We start from the raw sequence: 18,838 nt of genomic DNA on the forward strand, positions 1-18,838 counted from the left end.
TTGACATTTTTGTTCAAAATCAACTAACCAGCTGTAGCTATCTTAACTCTTTTGTTATATAAGCCTAGTCTTACTATCCTCAATGATCTGCAAAACATGTTCCATTCTTGGATAAGTGTCAGTTATATAAACTAAGAAGACTGATGTCAGTAGTACTTTTTGTTTGTTTTGTTTTTGTTTTCTTAGACAGGGTTTCTTTGTGTATCTTTTCAGCCTGTTTTGGCACTCACTTGCAGACCAGGATGTCCTTGAACTCATAGAGATCTGTCTATCTCTGCTTCGCAAATGTTGGGATTAAAAGCATGCACCAGCTGTCAGTAGTCTTTCAAAAGGTATTACAATTCATTATTTTCCCATGGACTTTATGAGGCCCATGACTTTGTTCATAGGCCAGTATGCTCTGTCTTGGTTACTTTAATTAAGAAAGTAAAGCATGAAGTCAGGAAATAAAAGTCTTAAATATTTTAGTCACTTTTTATTCTGGTACTGTGGATATAATCTACAATATTGTACCTGGTAGTCACTTATTGTGCCACTGAGCTTTAGCCCCACCCTCTGTCTTATGTTTCAAAGTTATATTGGTTTTTCATTTAAAACGTAAAACTTCCCTTTGCATTTCAATTTAAGTTTTAGAATAAGAGCTATTTTCATTGCAATTTCCTCCCATTGATTGTGTAAAAGGATTTGGCTGAGAAGTCTATTTTTCTTATGTGTTTCTTTAGTGCATTATCTCTTTCCCTTAATGGGAAATATGAAGTGGGTTAATTGTTTCTCCCTGTGTGCATAGTGCAAATGTGTGGTGTGTGTGTGTGTGTGTGTGTGTGTGTGTGTGTGTGTGTGTGTGTGTGTGTTCGTTCGGACCTCATGCATATATATAAGAACTTAATAGCTATCTCCCATACCCAGTTTTTTGTTACAACTGCCTTATTAACTAATATTAGGGGTATACTATTTTTAATATGACTATTTTTAGTATTCATGAAGAAATATTTCTAGGTGATATTTGCTTTAGATTTAATCATCAGTTGTATGAAAGATTCTTTATATCATAGTTGTATTTTGTGTGAAGAATAGTAGCAGTGACATTTGCATTTAATATTTGTAAATACTACTTAAGAACACTGCTGAGAAATATTTTCCTACTTCTGTGTCAGAAGTATAGAATTGAAATTTCTTTCTTTCATTATTTCTCTCAATTTAATCCTAATCTTACTAAATATACAGTTCCAGTAGGATAAAAGGTCATAGTATCAGGGGGACAAAATATATTTTGGCTTTTTTCTGCTTTGGTAGATTTTATTAAATTTTTTTCATCTGGCATCTGTCATTTATTTCTGCTTCTTTATAATAACAAATGAAAACAAGAGAATGATTTGTTTTATGGGGAAAAGTTTCTTTTTTATACTATATATTTTTTAATTAATTACATATCAATTCCACTTCCCTCTTCCTCCCATCTTACCATACTCCCCCTTGTCCTCCCTTCCCATTCCCCACCCACTCCACAGGGAGGGTGAGGTCTTCCAGGAGGAATCATCAAAATCTATCAAGTCATTTGGAGTAGGGTCTAGCCCCTCCCTCCTTCCTCTAGGTTAAGGGAGTATCCCTCCATGAGGAATATGCTCCCAAAGTCCTTCCCTGCACCAGGGATACATCCTGGTTCCTCTGTCAGAGGTCAGACTGCCCAGGCCTTCTAACTTGAGACCCATGTTCAGGGGGTCTGACCGGGTCCAATGCTGGTTTCCAATGCTGGGGGCCCATGAGCTCCCCCTTTTTTTCAGGTCAGCTGTCTCTATGGTTTTCAGTATCCTGGTCTTGACTCCTTTGCTTATTGTTCCTCCCTCTATATAACTGGATTCCAGAAATTCGGCTTAGTGTTTAGCTGTGGGTGTTTGTGTCTGTTTCCAACAGCTACTAGATGAAGGTTCTAGGATGGCATATAAGAAGTTAGTTATCAATTTGATTATCAGGGAAGGGCATTTAAGGTAGCCTCTCTACTATTGCTCAGATTGTTAGTTGGGGTCATCCTTGTAGGTCTCTGGATATTTCTCTAGAGTCAGTTTTCTCTTCAAATCTATAATGGCTCCCTCTTATGGTATCTCTTTTCTTGATCTCATCTATTCCTTCCCAGACACAATGTTCCTGGTTGCACATGTTCTCCTCTCCTTCCCTTCTCTTTCTTCTAACTCTTTCTCCCACTCACCCCCAATTCACAATATGCTCAGGAGTTCTTTTCCTTTCCCCTACTGTGAGGAACCTTGTATGAATCTCATATGTTCCTCCTTGTACCCCAGTTTCTCTTGTGGTGTGAATTGTGGGCTGGTGATCCTTGGCTCTGTCTAAAATCCATATATGAGTGAGTACATAACATGTTCCTCTTTTTGTGACTGGGTTACCTCACTCAGGATGGTTTCTTCTAGTTCCATCCATTTGCCTGCGAATTTCAACAGTCCATTGTTTTTTTCCAATGAGTAGTATTCCATTGTGTAAATGTACATCTTTTTTATCCATTCTTCAGTTGAGGGGCATCTAGGTTGCTTACAGGCTCTTGTTATTATAAATAATGCTGCTATGAACACAGTTGAACAGATGTCTTTGTTGCATGTTTGTGGATCATTTGGGGATATCCCTTTGAGTAAAATTGCTAGGTCCTGTGGTAGACTGATTCCCATTTTCCTGAGGAACCTCCATACTGATCTCCAAAATGGCTTTACAAGTTTGCACTCCCACTAGCAGTGGAGAGGTGTTCCCCTTTCTCCACATCCTCTCCAGCATAAGCTGTCATTTGGTGTTTCTGATTTTAGCCATTCTGGCAGGAGTAAGATGGTATCTCAGAGTTGTTTTGATTTGCATTTCACTGATGGGTAAGGATGCTGAGCACTTTCTTAAGTGTCTTTCAGCCATTTTGGATTCCTCTATTGAGAATTCTCTATTCAGTCCTGTACCCCACTTTTTAATTGGCTTATTTGGTGTTTTGGTAACTAGTTTCTTGAGTTCTTTGAATATTTTGGAGATCAGGCTTCTGTCAGATGTGGGGTTGGTGAACATCTTTTCCCACTCTGTGGACTGCCTTTTGGTCTGGTTGACTGTGTCCTTTGCCTTACAGAAGCTTCTCAGTTTGAGGAGGTCCCATTTATTGTCGATCTCAGTGTCTGTGCTACTGATGTTATGTTTAGGAAGCAGTCTCCTGTACCAGTTCCTTCAAGGGTACCTCTCACTTTCTCATCTAAGAGGTTCAGTGTGGCTATATTTATGTTGAGGTCTTTTGTCCATTTGGACTTGAGTTATGTGCATGGCGATAGACATGGGTCTATCTGCAGTCTTCTACATACCATAATCCAGTTTTGCCAGCACCATTTCTTGAAGATGCTTTCCTCCTTCCATTGCATAATTTTAGGTGTTTTGTCAAAAATCAGGTGCTTTTAGGTGTGTGGAATAATATCAGGATTTTTTTATTTGAATCCATTGTTAGTCTATTTTTGTGCCAATACCAAGCTGTTTTCAGTACTATAGCTCTATATTAGAGCTTGAAGTCAGGGATGGTAATGCCTCCTGGGGTTCCTTTATTGTACAGAGTTGATTTGGCTATCCTGGTTCTTTTGTTTTTTCATATAAAGTTGAGATTTATCCTTTCAAGGTCAGTGAATTATTGTTCTGGGATTTTGATGAGGATTTTATTGAATGTGTAGATTGCTTTTCGCAAGATTGCTATTTTTACATTGTCGATCCTACCTTTCCAAGAGCATAGGAGATCTTTCCATTTTCTGGTATCTTCTCTAATTTCTTTCTTTAAAGACACAAAGTTCTTGTTATATAGATCTTTCATTTGTTTGGTTAACGTTACCCCAAGGTATTTTATGTTTGTGGCTATTGTAAAAGGTGATGTTTCTCAGATTTCTTTCTCAGCCCCTTTATCCTCTGTATATAGTGGGGCTGCTTTTTTTTTTTTTGTTTGTTTGTTTGTTTGTTTTGGTTTGGGTTTTTTTTTTTTTTTTTTTTTTTTTTTGAGTTAATCTCGTATCATGCCAATTTGCTGAAGGTGTTAATCAGCTCTAGGCAATCCCTGGTAGAGTTTTTCAGGTCACTTATGGAAACTATCATATCATGTGCAAATATGACAGTTTGACTTCTTCCTTGTATCCTCTTGATCTCCTGTTTTTTGTGTTATTGCTATAGCTAGAACTTCGAATACAATATTGTAGAGATATGAAGAGAGTGGACAGCCTTGTCTTGTCCCTAATTTTATAGGAATCGCCTTAAGCTTCTCTACATTTTAGTTTGATGTTGGCTGTTGGTTTACTGTATGTTGCTTTTATTTTGTTTAGGTATGTTCCTGTTATCCTTGATCTTTCCAAGACCTTTATCATGAAAGGGTTTTGGATTTTTTTAAATTTGTTTACGTGGTGAATCATATTGATAGATTTTTGTATATTGAACCATCCCTGCATGCCCTGGATGAAGCCTACCTGGTCTTGGTGGATGATTTCTTTGGTGGTATTGGATTGAATATGCCAGTATTTTATTTGAGTAGTTTTGCATCAATGTTCATGAGGGATATTGGTCTGTAGTTTTCTTTTTTAGTTGAGTCTTTGTGTGGCTTGGGTACCAACTAATTGTAGACTCGTAAAGAATTTGGTAATGAACCTTCTGCTTCTATTGTGTGGAACAATTTGAGGAGTATTGATTGGTATTAGCTCTTCTTTGAATTTCTTGTATAATTCTACACTGACGCCATCTTGCCCTGTGCTTTTTTTGTTGGGAGGCTTTTGATGTCTGATTCTATATCATTAGGTGTTATAGGTCTATGTAAATTGCTTATCTGTTCCTGATTTAAATTTGTCAAGTGTCTGTCCAGAAATTTGCCTATTTCCTTTGAATTTTCTAATTTTGTGGAGTACGGGTTTTCAAAGTATGACCTGAAGTGTGTCTGGATTTCCTCAGTGTCTGTTGTTATGTTCCCTTTTCATGTCTGATTTTGCTGATTTGCATGTTCTCTCTCTGGTTTTTGGTTAGTTTGGATAAGGGTTTGTCTATCTTGTTGATTTTTCTTGAAGAACCCAATCTTTGTTATATTGATTCTTTGTATTATTTTCCTAGTTTCTACTTTATTGATTTCAGCCCTCAGATTGTTATTTTCTGGCATCTACTTCTTCTTTGCTTTTTTTTAAAGAGATTTGGTCATTTCTTATATTTTTTGCTTGGTCTTTTCCTCGATTTCTTCCAATTTTTTGTTTTTTCTTCCATTTCTTTAAGGGATTTTCTCATATTGTCTTTGAGGTCCTCTATCATTTTTATGAAGTTATTTTTTAATTTTTCTCTTCTGCTTCAATCTTCTTTGGTGTGTTCAGGTCTAGCTGTTGTAGAATCCCTAGATGCTGGTGGTGTCATACTGTTGGGTGTTTTCTTGTATTGTAGTCTTCCCATTGCTTCTTCCAGTGGGTGCAGGTTTAGTCTCTCTCTACCCTGCACTCCCAGTGGGTTTAGGTGGGTCAGGAGTTAAATTTCTGTAAATCTGTATGATCCAAGCTACCTTGGAGGTCTCTCAAGCAGAGGCCACAGCAGGGCCAATGATGTTGGGTAGGTAGGCCCAGGATGGTCTCAAGCACTGAGGCAAAAGGCAGGTGAAGGGCCCCAAATGTTAGGTGAGGGCAGGCTCAAGACGGTCCTGCGTGGAGGGGCTGTCCAGTATGCACAGAGTCTACCCAGGAAGTTCCAAGGAGATGGTGGGGATATTGGTCCCGTTCTCTGGCCAAATGCTCATCCCGAGCAGCGGGCCCAGCAGGGCCAAGGATGAGGGGAAGGAAGGTTCTGGGTGGTGGATGGTCTGGATTACCAGGACTCTACCACTCAGCCCAAGGTTATAGGGGGCAACGAGATGCTGAGCTAACCCAGGGATTTCCCAGGAAAGGGTTGGGGGTGATTCGGCATGGGTTTGTTGCAGACTCACCTCAGGCAGAGGGCAGGTGTAGGGGCTTAAAAATTGGGTGAGGGCAGGCTCAAGATGGTCCTGCATCAATAGGCGGGTTCAGTATTGGCAGAGCCAACCCTGTAAGTTCCAAATGGATGGAGTGGGTGTTGGACCTGTGCTCTGGCCAAATGCTCACCCTGAGCAGTGGGCCCAGCAGGGCCAAGGATGAGGGGTGATTTGATTAACTTTTAATTTCAGAAATTATTGTCATTTTATAAAAGATTGCTGGTATATAGCACCCACACATGATACCATTTTACTGTTCATAGAATGAAGAGGTAGTTTAGGACTGGTGAGTTTACCACTCGATTTAATTGATTCCCTACCTTCCTAATGCTGTGACGCTTTAATACAGTTCTTCTTGTTGAAATGACCTCCAACCACAAAATATTTTTGTTCCTACTTCATAAATGTAAGCTTGTTACTGCTGTGAATCATACTGTAAATATCTATCTTTTCTGGTTGTCTCAGGCAACTCCTCTGAGTCATTCAACTCTCAAAGGTGTCTTGAGAACCACTAATTAAATGAATGTAGTTTATGACTTCATATAAGCTTTACTGAGTCAGAGTTGATTATCACTGCATTGATCTTCAAGGGTTTCAGGGTGCAGCTTGAGTTTTAATTGCCACAAGGAGAAAAACATTTTACCACACTAAGCACTTGGCATTTATATTAGTGTTTCATTATAGTCTGTCAGGTCATGTATTTGTTCCAGCTATTTGCTGTTAGCCAGAGGGAGTGTCAGAGTAAATGTTGTGGAAAGTAATTGGTTTTTTTTTTTTTTTTTTTGTTTTTTTTTTTTTTTTTTTTGCTTTTGTTTTTGTTTTAAAGATTTTTGTGGATTGTGGAACTAAAGGCAAAATGAACCAATTGATAAAATAATCAGTTAAAAATAGTGACTTTAAAATGTAGCATTAGTTTAGTACCTCTCAATGGATTATGTCCATTAAGTCAGAATAATGGTCAGCAAATACCTGCTAGACAGTTCCAACTCATTGCCCGATGTTTGGTAGTCCACAAACAAAAATAATTTTTACACTTGAAAATAAGATGAGTACTATTTTGTGGTGTGAGATTTATATGAAATTCCAATTTCAGTTTCCAAAAATGTTCATTATGTGACTTTTTATTGTTTTTAGATAAGGTAGGATCTCGAACTTGATGTGTGACTAAGGATGATCTTTTGACTTCTGACCCTCAAGCCTCCATTTTGAGTGCTGGAATTATAGGCATGTACTAACCCCTTTTTTATGCATTGCTGACATGGAACCCAGGAATTGCTGCATGCCTAGGAAGGCACTGTACTAACTGAGCTCTTTACCTAGGTCCGCATAAGTAAAGTCTTACCAGAACACCAATGTTGCTGAAATAAAATGAATACATATTACGCCCCCCAAACATACTTAATAGCAATTATGTATAGTGACCTAATATAGATATATTATGATCTCATGACATCATCCCATGAAAGAAAAAATATTTTTCTTAGGTTTGTCCTAAAAAGGTAGAATCTGCTGTTGGGCATTGGTGGCACACGCCTTTAATACCAACATTCGGGAGGCAGAAAGAATACTACTGAGAAATATTTTCTACTTCTGTTTCGGAAGTATAGAATTGAAATTTTTTTCTTTCATCTTTGCTCTCAATTTAATCTTAATCATACTAAATACACAGTTCCAGTAGGATAAAAGGTTATAGTATTGGTGGGGGGGAGATGACAAAATATATATATTTTTTGCTTTGGTAGATTTTATTAACTTTAATAGGAAATTTTAATAAGATTTTAATAAAAAATAAAAAGAAAATTTAATAAGAAAGTCAGAAAGAAAGGGTAAAAATCTATAAATGAATGTTGTGGGAAATGCCCTTTAAAGAGACGAAGCACATGACCATCTAGTGAATACTTTTCAAAATTGTAAAAATCCAGAGCAGGATTTTTACTGTGAAAAGTAGTTTGCTTAAAGAATACAGCAAACTGAGTTGTTCCTTAGAATTGGCATGATCAAAACAGCAAAGATCCATGAGTACATATAAAGACATCCTAAGCACAAAGACACTACCTGTTTTGGTAAATTAGGATTTAAAGCTCCACAGCTTGCAATAGCCTGAGATGTTATTCTTTGTAGAAGCAGCTAGCAAAATGAACCCTGCTATAGCTTATGTTCTTGCTATGTCTGCCATGTTCTTGAGTTTATAAGCATTTGAATTCCAATAATTGATGTTACTAAAAGTCATGTATAGGCCCTGATAAGAAGTGATGCCATGTTCCTGAAAGGATGGACATTAGTTCTAAGTTGTTATATATGAGTCTTATTATTTGTCACATTATATAGGAGAGTTTGATATACTTGAAATTCTTAAATATTAAAAAAAAAAAATAGGTGATTTACCCAGCAAGTATGTGTTTTGAATCATTTCTTAGTTTCATAAGTTATACATGTGTTAGGAAGGTTAAAAAAATAATAATAAAGGTAATGAATACGTTCAAAATGTTCTATAGTAGAAATAATGCTAGAGTAATTTGCCTTTAAGTGTCAAGTTTGTTCTGTGCTCAGATCTGTGTATAGCTTTCCACAGGCACAAGATTGAAAGAACTATAAATAACATGGAAGTATAAAGTATAATAATTGTGATCAATAGATGTCAAAGAGGAAAGTGTGTAGATAAAAATAACTATACCATGCTCAGAATAAAGACTATAGTAAGTCATGAAGAATATTTTTGGTTACTGGTAAGAAATGGCCAAAGATCTTATTTGTTAAAAATATAGTTTAAACAGTATATATCACAAAATGACAGGTATAAAAGAAAATGACTGTGATTGATAATTATAAATAGATGAAATCTAAAGGGAAATATTTTCATAGTGTATCCAAACAAATCTGTGTTTGGGTGTAGCTTTTTAAAACTTGTAACTGTAAAAACTGAAAATAAAGTTTACTTCAACCTGAAAAACTATATTTCAATCACTTCTGTCACTCCCCTCCCCTCCACACATAAGAAGTGAGTGTGGTGGTTTGAATAAGATGTCCTATCGTCTTGGGTACTTGAATGCTTGGTCCACAGTTGGTGGCACTGTTTGAATGGGCTGAGAAGGTATAGCCTTGCTAAGGGAAAGTTGTCGCTGGAGGCAGGTTTTGACATTTCAAACTTTATATCATCCCCAGCTCATTCTCTTCTGCTTTCTCTTGAGTTTAAAAATGTAAGCTCTGAATGTCTACTCTTAGACCTCTGGAACTGTAAAGGTGAATATGTACTTTTCTAATTATCTTGGTCATAGCCTTTCATCACAGCAATAGAAAAGTAACTGATAGACTGGGGTTTTAGTTTTAAATATTTCTATTCATAAAAAGCTGTGAGAGAAAATAAAAAATAAATATTTTTTGAGATGCAGAATCAGGTCAGTTTCTAGTCTGTGACAAAGTTCAACAAAATTTAACTATAGAAGACCTAGCATTTGGGAGGTATGGCAGAAAGATAAAGAGTTCAAGGTCATCCTCATTTACAGTGCTACATGAGACCCTATTTCAAACTCTGACAAAAGAACAAAGACAGTAACAACAAAATCAAACTTAAATGGTGTTTAGTGACCTGAAATACATTCTTACAATTGAATTTTGTGCAACCACCACAATGAAATAAGGTGGCTCTAAAATACACAGATCTACAGTGATTTCCAAAAAATACTACTAGATACCATGGTGTAAAGTAGCATTGTCTCATCTCATCTACTTGATTTTAAAGAGTACAAAATCTTACATATTTATGTTTATGAAACCTCAGATAGTATACATACAGATTGAACCTACCAATTGTTTATAGGTAGGGTAGTTGATTATATATTTGACAAGACTGAAATGGAAACTTGTTTTTCCTCCCCTTTCTTTATACATTGAGGGGTATTTTTAAAAAATTAAATTTTAAGACAATATTCAAATTACATTGTAATGGATCTTACAGTATTAAAATTGGTGCTTTATACAATAGTAAAGGTGTATGTCACCAATCTGGTTTGAGAAATTTATTCTAATTCTTTTTTTTAAAATAGATTAGAGGAACTGAAGTCATGGTTCAGCTGTTAAGAGCACTTTCTACTTGTGCAGAGGTCCCAGGTTCAGTTTCTGTCACCTACATCTGGTCACTCATAGCTACCTGTATCTATTTCCAGAGAGCAAATGCTTTCCTTGGACATTTCAAAGCACATGGTACACATAAAGCACACATACATGCATGCGCACACACACAGACACCACACACATATACATATGCATACCATAATTAAAATAAATATATATTTATTTATATATAGGATTATGTGTGTATATATGTGTGTGTATGTATGTATACATATATAACATACATATATATGATTAGAAAAGCTAAAAATAGGATTACATTTGATAAGGAGCTATATTGTAGCCTGAGTTAGCATTAGTGCACATCTGGTACTTATTTCTTTATTTCTGTAGTTTTCTGAAACATTGTATCTAGGCCATTGAGATATTTGATAGGTAAGAATATTCATGCATCAGTCTGCTTTTCTGGTGAGCCTAAATTACCAATACCTTCTGAATTGCTGTGTTTGTTTGTCTTATATATGTCATTCACTTTATTGTGTAATCTTTCCTGTTAATTGAAATTCCTATAAGGCTATCTCATTCTTTTTCCCGCTTCTAATTTATTTATTTTCTAAGGTTAATTTTTTAAAAATTATTATATGTATACTAGTGTAGGTTTTTATTCTGTGGTATTTTTTTCACCTAAGGATATGGTTTTTTGTTGTTTGTTTTTTAAAAAAACAACCCATTTATTCTCATTAAAATGGTAGTTTGGAGTGATGACTGAGAGTAAAGTCAGAAGTTGGGCCTCTTGGATTTTAATTACTTGATATAACCTATACCAAATGATAGTAGACATTTGGAGTTTAACTTTAGTCTTTAAAATAATGCTTAATACTCGGTGTTATAACTAGGAGCTTTCACTTACTGCCTGGAGAAAGTCCATTGAATAATACCAGTTTTAAATTGGTTTTTGCCTGTGTTTGTTCTCTCTGGCAATGTCTTTTTTGTTGTAATCACTTTGTAAGTTTGTATCTGTGTCTTTGAAATTATAGCTCCCCGTGACTCTTGAGGCAAACTATTCTGGTAAATGAGATTTTCAACAACTGTTCTTCCTGTGTTTTCTTCTGATAAATTAGGTTCAAGTGTGTGGGGATATTAATCTTGTTTGTTAATACTTGTTTTATAATTGCATAAAGATATAACAAACTGAGACTTAGTGACAGACTTAACTGCTTGGGCACATACAACTTTGCATTGCTTGTGCCACATTGTACTGCCAAGATGCATTAATCAGCTGTGCTTTATGCTCTATTGCCTTGCTACTTAATCTCTTGACTTATGGCCCTTTTGACAAAGGATATGTCAGTTTCTTATAGTGTAATTATAGTTTTCAACTGTTGAAATAAATCATGTTCTAAAACAATTGAAAATTGCAAAATATGAAAGAAAATGCAATTTATTTCCATGTTTTAAGTACGTCTCTAGTAATACTATTTTTCAAAGGAAAAAAGTATGTTTGGAAATAAATAACAAATACGTTGAAATTGAGTTTTTTATTAATGACAGTTTCACTCGTATATATAATTTGTATTTTATATCAGATCCACCTTCCATCCTCTCAACCTGAAATTCCTCTTGTGTGCCTTCTCACCACTTTCCCTTCCAAACTTTGTGGGGTTTTGCTTTAAATTCTTTGCAAAACAAACCCACCAAGTCCACTTAGTGCTTCATTTGTGTGCATGGTTGTAGAGCTATCCACTGAAGCATAGGTAGTCTCTTAGAGGTTAGATCCCTCGGGGGGGGGGGAGGGTAAGTGGGGAACAATTCTACTCAGGAGCTGTCTTGTTCTTGTGTAGATATAATGCATTCAGTTACCACTGCTGTATGTGTGTGCAATTCATGTTGTGTCTGGCGAATACTATTTTGCTGTAGATATCTCCTGGCTCTTACAGTGTTTCTGACCCTCTTCCATGCTAATCTCTGAGCCCTGTAGAGAAGGAATTCTGATATGGATGTCCCATTTAGAGCTGAGCACTCCAAAGTCTGTTATGCTCTTCAAGTTGACCAAGTTGAGTCTCTATATTTACTACCATTTATTGGCAGACAGAGGAATGACCAAACAAACTTTGATGGGGGTTGAGAGATACACTATTCTATGGATAGAAAGATAAGGACTTAGTATTGTGTTTTCCCCTCAGGTCTGTAACATAACCCATCACAGGTTTGGGGCTTTAAATATACTGAGAAAGTCATTGGCTACTCAAAACATGCATACCACTTTTGCCTCAGTGAGGATATTCTTGTCAAACCTATCATCATTGAAGCTGGCCTAAGTAAGATTGTTGATTATTTGTTCCTCTGCCTGTACTGTGATACTCTAGCCATAGGGGTGAAGCATCAATATCTGATTTGCTTTTTCCATGTCCATTTACTCCAGTATATGGTATCTTCAGTATTTCCCAGTGGAAATTTACAAGTCCTAGAAAGTAAACAAGAGCATTTGAAATATCTTGTGATGTTTTGGAGTGAGGTTATATAGGACTTGAGTGTCCAAAAACTTGAAAAGAGGTAATTCATACTTGACCCTGGCTTGTTATTAAATCTATGGTATCTGGGAACAGCATCTTTCCTACTTCTCCTTACAAGGTAATTTCAATTAAATTTTTGTTACATGTCTATATAGGCAGGTATCCACATGGTTTTGTCAACTGTTTTTGGTGTTAGTCATTGTATTTTAGTTACTTTTCTTTTGCTATGATAAAGTACAATAACCACAGCATCCTACAAAAAGAAGAGTTTATATTGTCTTACACTTCCAGAATGATAAGAATGTCATGGTTAGGGGAGCAGCAACATCAGAAAGCTATAAGCAAGGAGCACAGAGAGCAAGCTGGAAGTAGAGAAAGGCTTTGAGAATTTGAAACTTGTCCCCAGTGATGTATTTCCTTGAGCAAGGTGCTGTCATAGCACCACTAACTGGAAACCAAGTGTTCAAATACCTGATCCTTAAACCACCACAGTTGTCTTTCCCATACTCCATCCTCTAACCTGACCTTCTGTCCCACATCATGTAACATTTTCTGTTTCGTTAGTTCCCCCCCCCCCCATCATACCACCTGCATTTTGTTCCCCTTCACTTGAATCCTCCCTTCATGATACCTTACTAGTTTTCTTCACTTCTGTGGGTATTCCAACTTAAATACCTATATATAAAGAAAGATTCAGAGCTAGCATCTACATGGGAGATACAGCATGTGACATTTGTCTTTTTGGGTCCAAATCTCATCATTCATAATGACGATTTCTGGATTGTTCTCTTACTGTGTATGAAGTGATGCTCCTTATCTCTTCTTACTGTTTTGTCAGATACTAACTTGTTTCTTAGTTCCATTCACTTGATGTTAGTTTGCTTTCTGTTGCAGTGATAAACTACATAACCAAGAGCAATGTGGGGAGGAAGGGTTTTCAATTAAGTCAAAGCTTATACATTGCCATCCCAGTCCTTCATTGAGAGACAGATGCCAGGGCAGGAGGAGCTTAAGCATAATAGGAACTGGAGCAGGACCCTAGAGGAGTGCTGCTTACTGGCTCTCTCAGCCTGCTTTCTTGTTCAACTGAGGACTACCCAACCATGGGTGGCACCGCCTGCCATGGCCTGAGCTGTTCACCCAACCGCACACAAAAAGATGGCTTCACAGGCTTGTCTATACACCATTATGAGGAAGACATTGTATAGATTGAGAGTCCCTCTTCCTAGGTGACTGGCTTGTGTTAAGATTTACTGAAAGATGTGTGTTGATTCTTTTTTTGTGGTTTTTCTGACCTCTTTTCATTAACTGTTCTAGAGTTGCTTGTTCTTTGTGTTCTTTTTGGTTTTACCCTGTCTTCAGATTGAACTATTCCCTTCCAACATCCTCTGATAATGTTGGAGTAGTGCTCATAACTTCCTTAGTCTGTTTTTTGTTTTTTGTTTTTTGTTTTTTTTTTCATGGCAAGGTTTTATTTTTCCTTTTTTAATAGGTGGTTTTGCTGGGTATAATATTCTAGGTTGAGAGTAATTATCTTTGAGAACTTTCCAGGACCACTGATTTTAAATTTTTCAGTTGAATATTCAGATGTTATTCTGATGGGCTTGACTTTGTCAGTGACTTGACCCTTCTTTCTTAGAACATTTTTTTTTCTTTTAATTTTATGTTTTTAATGTTTATTTTGGGTTATGGGGAGTTTTTGGAGTCCTGTAAGCCTCTTTAACCTGGGTGGGCATCTCTTTCTCTGAGTTTGGGAAATTTTCTATGATTTTACTGAAAATATTCTCTATGCTTTACTGAATTATTGTTCTCCTGTCCTTGTAATTCAAAGGTTAAGTCTTTTCATGTTTTCTCATTACTGTCTATCATTTTATTCAGTTTTTAAAAATTTATCATTGACCTTTACTAACTGATACCTTATTTTCTAGCCCTGATTTCTGTGTTGTATGAACATTTTATTAGTGAGATTTTTTTACTTGGCTAATTAGGTTTTTTCATTCTCAGTATTATTTCATTTTGGAGTTTCTGTAGCAATTCTTTCTCTTGAGTTCTATTTTCATGTCTTAGGTTGATTTCTTTTTGTTTTTGTTCTCTTGAACTATATTTACATCTCCTTTGTTTGAAGATTCTTGTATTTTTGCAGTTCTTTGTATAGAAGATCTAGGACAATTTCAGTAGGCTCCATTATTATGGAATTAATAATTTTTGGATATGTCTGTTTTTTTTCATATTGTTTCTCTTTTGAGACTTGCACATTTGTTGATTCAGTTTATTTGATTCAAGTTGCATCCTTGCAGCAGTTACAGTGTTCAGGAGAGGACTAAGTCATAGTGTGATGGAGATAAAACTCTCTTTCTCTGGGTGCCTGGTTCAGGGAGTACTTGGGCTTCAGCAGAAGAAGGGGAGTAGGAGGCACTGTGGGTTAGCATCCTGAAGCACGATTTCTGGGAACTGTAGGTGACCCTGGTGAAAAGGAAGTTGGCTCCAGTTCACTTGTACAGACCTTAGCTGGGGAAGATGGGCATAAGAATGAATGCTGTTTGATGGCCTGCTCTCCTCAGCATGCATTCTTAGTGCACTCAGGACCAACAGCCCAGGGTAGAATTTAATTGGGTTAAGGCCTCCCACTTCAATCACTGTTTAAGAAAGTGTACTTCAGGCTTGCCTACAGGCCAATGTTGTGGGGTTATTTTATCAATTGATACTTTTTCAAATTAACTATGGCTTGGATTAAGATGACATAAAACTAAGCAGCACAAGTAGCATTTCTTAAGTGGTGTGTGTGTGTGTGTAGATTTCAACTTGTCATCAATATAATTATGGTGTAGAATTCATAATACAGGAAATGATAGCTGAGACAGAGATTCAGTTAATATTATTTTACCATTAAATCTTTTTCATTGTTATGTAAGTATATTTTGGGGAGCGTTATTAGCTAAATTGTACTATAGTTGCTGTCACTTAGCTGAAAATTTTGTAAAACTTAGAAATTAATGATTTGAAACTATAATTTAGAAAAGTATTCCAGTGGATATTTAATAAGATTTTAATGTATATTTTTCTTAATCATCAGCTTAGCACGCTTCCTATTAAATTATTAACTAGTAAGTTCTGCAGGAGTATTACACAAGTAATCCATTAAAATATATCATTTAGGTAATACACCTAAATACTCTATACATAGTATAAGTATTTGTATTTATATACGTATTTAATGCAATTGTATGTATATGTATTTAATGAGTACCTAGTTTATTCATTATACTTATTGGTGGAAGGAGATATGTAGGTACAGAAAAGACATAATAAATTATTAGAGTTTGTGTCTTGAACCTTTATTCTTTATAGTTTGACTTGCATATAAGAGGTGTGATTTGGAATTTAGCCTAATAATTAGTAGCCTCAACTCTGAAGCCAGATTACATGATAACTGAATATCATCTCAAACCACTTAAAAGCCAGCTAACTTTGAGCAGATTACTTCACTCTTATCCTCAGTATTCTAAAATGATGATAATAGTAATTTTTCCTCATACAGTTAGTTTTTAGGAGAATTTGTAATTATAGATCAGTAAGAATTTGTCTGTATTCTCTAGAATTGCAGCTACACCTCTAAGAAGGACACTTAATTCATATTGAGAAGTATTGAATTTGGTGGTTCATTTCAATTTTTACTTGCATTAGGGCAAATTAGATTTCTAGCTTGTATGATAGGAGTGTATAAAATTTTGTATTTTGCATTGAAGGAGTTTATTTTAGAATTTGTATTTAGGAGAAGTTACAAAAGAGGTGTGGATCCCCTAAATCCTCTAGAAGGAACAGAGGTGTTTTTTTGTTTTTGTTTTGTTTTTGTTTGTTTGTTTGTTTTTTAAAGAGTTTCCCCTATATGTGTAATAAGGAATGTGCATTGGCATTTTGTAATTCAGACAGACAGGATTTGTTTTGTGAATAAGAAATGGACTTAGGGGGAAGTAATAATAATTTAGTTGCTCTGTTTTTATTAATATACTGTCCCTTTTTCACCACCCAGTTGCTTCAGTAATTCTGCTTGTATAGATTTCAAACCATTAAAGGTTTCCATACATGTAATGTGGTTATTAAAGGAAAAACTGGAAAATATGCCAGATGTCTAGAAACTAAAGTTCATCTTGTCAGTTACATATCTATACAGTTCCCTCAATCTTCTAATTTGATGTCCTGATGACTTACTCTGGATATGTGGCCTAGTGAAAATGAAAGGTATTTCAAGAAACTGTTTTACCTATGGAAATAGAAGTTCTTAGAAATAGAAAATGACAGCCAAGGATGTAGCTCAGTAGTATTCTGCTTGCCTAGTTTGTATTTATACCCTGAGTTCAAGCTCCAGCACTGGGCAAAAAGGAGAAAAGAAAAAAAAAAAAACTTAAAAATTCTGAAATGTTGCTACATTTAACATCACAAGGTTGGCTATATGGTCTCACAGATGAGTGTTTTCCCTTCCCCTTTAGTATTGAATTTGACCGGGATTGTGACTATTTTGCAATTGCTGGGGTAACAAAGAAGATTAAAGTCTATGAATATGGCACAGTCATCCAGGATGCAGTAGATATTCATTACCCTGAGAATGAAATGACCTGCAATTCCAAAATCAGGTATTTATCTTTTTTGTTTCCACAAAGTAGTATGTAGATAGCTGCTGTCCATGTTAATGATAAGTATGAAATATTTTACTTCTCCCATGAGACTACTTACTCATTCAGAGTATATGGTGTGATTGTATATAGAGAGATGCTTTGTTTTAAAGCAGAATAATTTCTTTCCAGTAGATGTTTGTGTTCTTTTTGTGGGAATTATCATTTACTTTTACCTATGAACAGTATCTGACACTAGTTATAATCCCCATAATATCTGTAAATATTATAGCTGTTTTTAGTTTTAAGATTGTCACACACAATTATTTTGCTTTTCTTTGAAAGAATAGTATTTAAATTTAATTCAGTAAAGATTATAATTCATAACAGCATTGAACTAACATGTTTCCTAGGAATATCAAATTCAGTAACCATAATTTTCCTTTGTTTTCTTGCCCTTTCCTTTTATTTTTCCTTTCCCCTATTCTCATTGAAGAAATAGATTTCCCTAGCAGTTTTTTTAAAATGGTAATTCAGAAACTTGTAAAATAAAAGGCCATGATGAATAATTAAGAAAGATCATACAATTATCAAAGGATTTCAACATTATTACCCTTTATAAAAGTATCCCAATAAAACAAAACCACAAAAGTCAAATTAGAGATTTTGTTTTAGTACCTTCCCTGAGTTTCTTTTTAAAACATCAAATTTATATAAGGCCATTTTAAAACTGACCTAAAGGCTTACCCTCCATGCTTCCATGGGTAATACATACATTTACAGACGAGGCTGCACCCATTCAAATGGCCCCAGGGCTATAAGACGCCAATCTGCCTGTGCCTTTGTCACAGGTCACTTCAGCCATTGCAGCTCATGGCCTTTAATTACTACCATTTTATCTTGACCTGCCATTATATAACACACGAGACTATATACCAAATGCAGACAAATACTTTCAATTAATAAATACTATACTTCTAAATGGGATTGGAAACTATATAGCAAATTTGGCAATAATTTTTTTGTATATGAAAAATCTTACACAGGAGTTAGTAAGCAAATCACCCCAGTCCTCTAAATCTGCATCATAAAAAAATTAAAAAGAACTCACTAGACATAACAAAACAAAGTAGAAAAGACAGGATTATGAGCTGTCACTTGAGTACAGGCAATCTAGTTTCCAAAACAGTGGCTATCCCTATAGCCATTAAACAAAATCAGACCATACTGAGTTTCTATTGGCTCAGTTTCAATTTTATGTATATATGTATATGAATATGTACTCAATTCAAATAGCCAAGTCTAATCAAATTATGAACAAAGGCTTACTTGTAATTAAATTTTTGTTTTCTATTTCTAATCTTCTAACTTATTTGCTAGGCTTATATTGTCAGACGTTAGAAATCATCATTCACATCTTCTAGTCAGGTGTTTAAAAAAAAAAATGAAAAAGTTTTCAAGTATATTCCGGTGCATCCCAAAGAGAGATGACAAAGGTCTGCAAACCTGTAATTTCCCTCCGTCATAATAAAGCTGCAAACAAATTTAGCAAATTCCCTAGAAGTTCTTAAGAGCACGTGATTAATAGTGTAGACTCGAAAGAAATCAGTCATCCATGTACCTTTCTTTCTTTGATGAGTACATACACACTGTTTTAAATATACTTTATC

The 18,838-nt window shown here is 35.5% G+C and overlaps 1 protein-coding gene across 2 annotated transcripts in view; it reads left to right on the forward strand.

The window, feature by feature from the left end:
- Positions 1-18,838, forward strand: part of Cop1 (COP1 E3 ubiquitin ligase) — a 115,517-nt gene that overhangs the window by 56,351 nt on the left and 40,328 nt on the right. For both annotated transcript variants that reach the window (XM_051186062.1, XM_051186061.1), the window contains exon 12: positions 17,046-17,189. In XM_051186062.1, the coding sequence (XP_051042019.1) occupies positions 17,046-17,189 (144 nt within the window). The remainder of the gene's footprint in view (positions 1-17,045; positions 17,190-18,838) is intronic.

The sequence above is a fragment of the Phodopus roborovskii genome, unplaced genomic scaffold (assembly GCF_943737965.1).
Source record: "Phodopus roborovskii unplaced genomic scaffold, PHOROB, whole genome shotgun sequence".
Lineage (NCBI taxonomy): Eukaryota > Metazoa > Chordata > Mammalia > Rodentia > Cricetidae > Phodopus > Phodopus roborovskii.